Consider the following 1,679-nt stretch of genomic DNA (forward strand, 5'->3'; position numbering starts at 1 on the left):
CTGCTGGTGGCTATAGAAGGTAAATAGGATGTATGAAAAAGAGAGGCTGAGTCTGCTCTGCATGTTTGCACATCAGTCTTATTAGAAGTTGCCCCACAAAGCTTTCTGTTCTTTTCTTTAGCACTGTGGAGAATATTGGGTAAAGACAGGCATACTCACAAAATCCCAGTTATTAACACCCTTCTGCCCAAGTGAATCTGCTGTTTGATCCGGAGCTGGATTATGAAATCCACTGTTGGCTGTGTTTTGATATCAAACAGAAACAAAGACCCAGATCTGGAAACCCTGGAGCAGTTCAAGGTCCAGAGTCAACTGCTGTAGCTTGGACCCGCTGCAGGTACAAGACAATGGGTGAGATCAGGATCTCCGACGGAGGAGCCTCCCATTAGGACTTCCAGCCATCCCACGGAAGTTCCTCAGAGCTGTTGTCGAAACACCTCTGCAGAAATCCAGGAGAAGGAAGTGCAGTAGGATCTTTGCCAATTTACACAAATACGCAGAGCCAACAGATACAGTCACCTGAACCTGACATCTGTGGTACATTATAGATCTTGAAAGAGGCCATTTGTAACTTATGAAAGCATTACAGTCTGGCAAGTTATCCAGTAGCTATATATTACTGGAAATATACAGCTCCTCTTAAACCACCTGTGTTAGGGGTTTTATTGGAGTAATTTTGCTATGAGACATCCTTACCTCATTTTGCCATGGAATAGACACTGATCCTGTGGAAAACTTGGAATAGAAATCATCATCTGTTTGGTCCAGGTTGACTCCTTTCACTGTGGAGAATTGCTCGATGTCTAACACATCCTTGCAGTATACTGCTCTGGGCTATCTCAGCAGAAAAAAAAAGAAAAACAGCAAGAGAAAAAATACTTCTGAGTCTGACCATGTGCTTTCATTCACAGATTCCGTCAAGTGAGAATGCCTAACAACAAGTGACTATCTGCATCCTGCTTCTCTAGACTTGCTCTGCCCGCATGTTTATCATCAAAGGCTGACTTCACTTTAAGCATGTTAAGCTTCCCACTTTGAAGTCCTTAAAGCATCAGCGCAGCCAAAGTGGGTTTTAGTCATCCATGTAGTGTATGGCTAAGAGGTGAGGGGGAAAGGACAGAAAGAGCAAGAAAACAAAAATCAAATCCTGCAGTAGTCTCTTCTTTTAGAGAGGGCACAACTGACAATCAGAAAGTTTACGAGTGACACTGCAGACAGCCCTGAAAAAGGACCTCAAGTAGAAGTGTCCTTCCGCTCAGATAGCTGTGGAGTTTGCAGCTTAAAAGTTTAAAGGAATGTATACTAACTGCTAAAGAAAACAGAAGAGGTTTGGCATTTTTCCATTGTTTTTATTAATAGCTCAGCTGCTGGAAGCTGTCCAGCATCACCTCTATTAACTCTTTTAACTTGGCTGCCTTTCTTCAAACAAATAGTCAAATAGCTTTGCCTTTTTAAACTGCTTAATTTTCTGGGATGACAGAGACAGAACTCTTTGCAGTGACGCTGCTTTTAGCTCATATTCCAGCAGTCAGCCACAGAAAGCAGAAATAGTCATCACTGGCTACCCGTCATAGTTAGCGTGGCCATCTGCATGCCTAGAGTTAGTGTGGTCATCTGATGTGCCCATCAACAACACAGTTACCCTTCGATGCACAGGGATAATTGAGGGGTGGCTTGTG

General features: G+C 43.2%; 1 protein-coding gene across 1 annotated transcript in view; it reads right to left on the reverse strand.

Annotated features, from left to right (window-relative positions):
• GRK5 (G protein-coupled receptor kinase 5) overlaps window positions 1-1,679 on the reverse strand; it is a gene marked incomplete at its 5' end in the record, with an annotated part of 95,214 nt that overhangs the window by 2,073 nt on the left and 91,462 nt on the right. The window contains 2 exon segments of the mRNA XM_009325902.1: window positions 697-838; window positions 1,006-1,045. Of these exon segments, the coding sequence (XP_009324177.1) occupies window positions 697-838; window positions 1,006-1,045 (182 nt within the window).

The sequence above is a fragment of the Pygoscelis adeliae genome, unplaced genomic scaffold (genome assembly GCF_000699105.1).
Source record: "Pygoscelis adeliae isolate BGI_AS28 unplaced genomic scaffold, ASM69910v1 Scaffold4, whole genome shotgun sequence".
NCBI classification, from domain to species: domain Eukaryota; kingdom Metazoa; phylum Chordata; class Aves; order Sphenisciformes; family Spheniscidae; genus Pygoscelis; species Pygoscelis adeliae.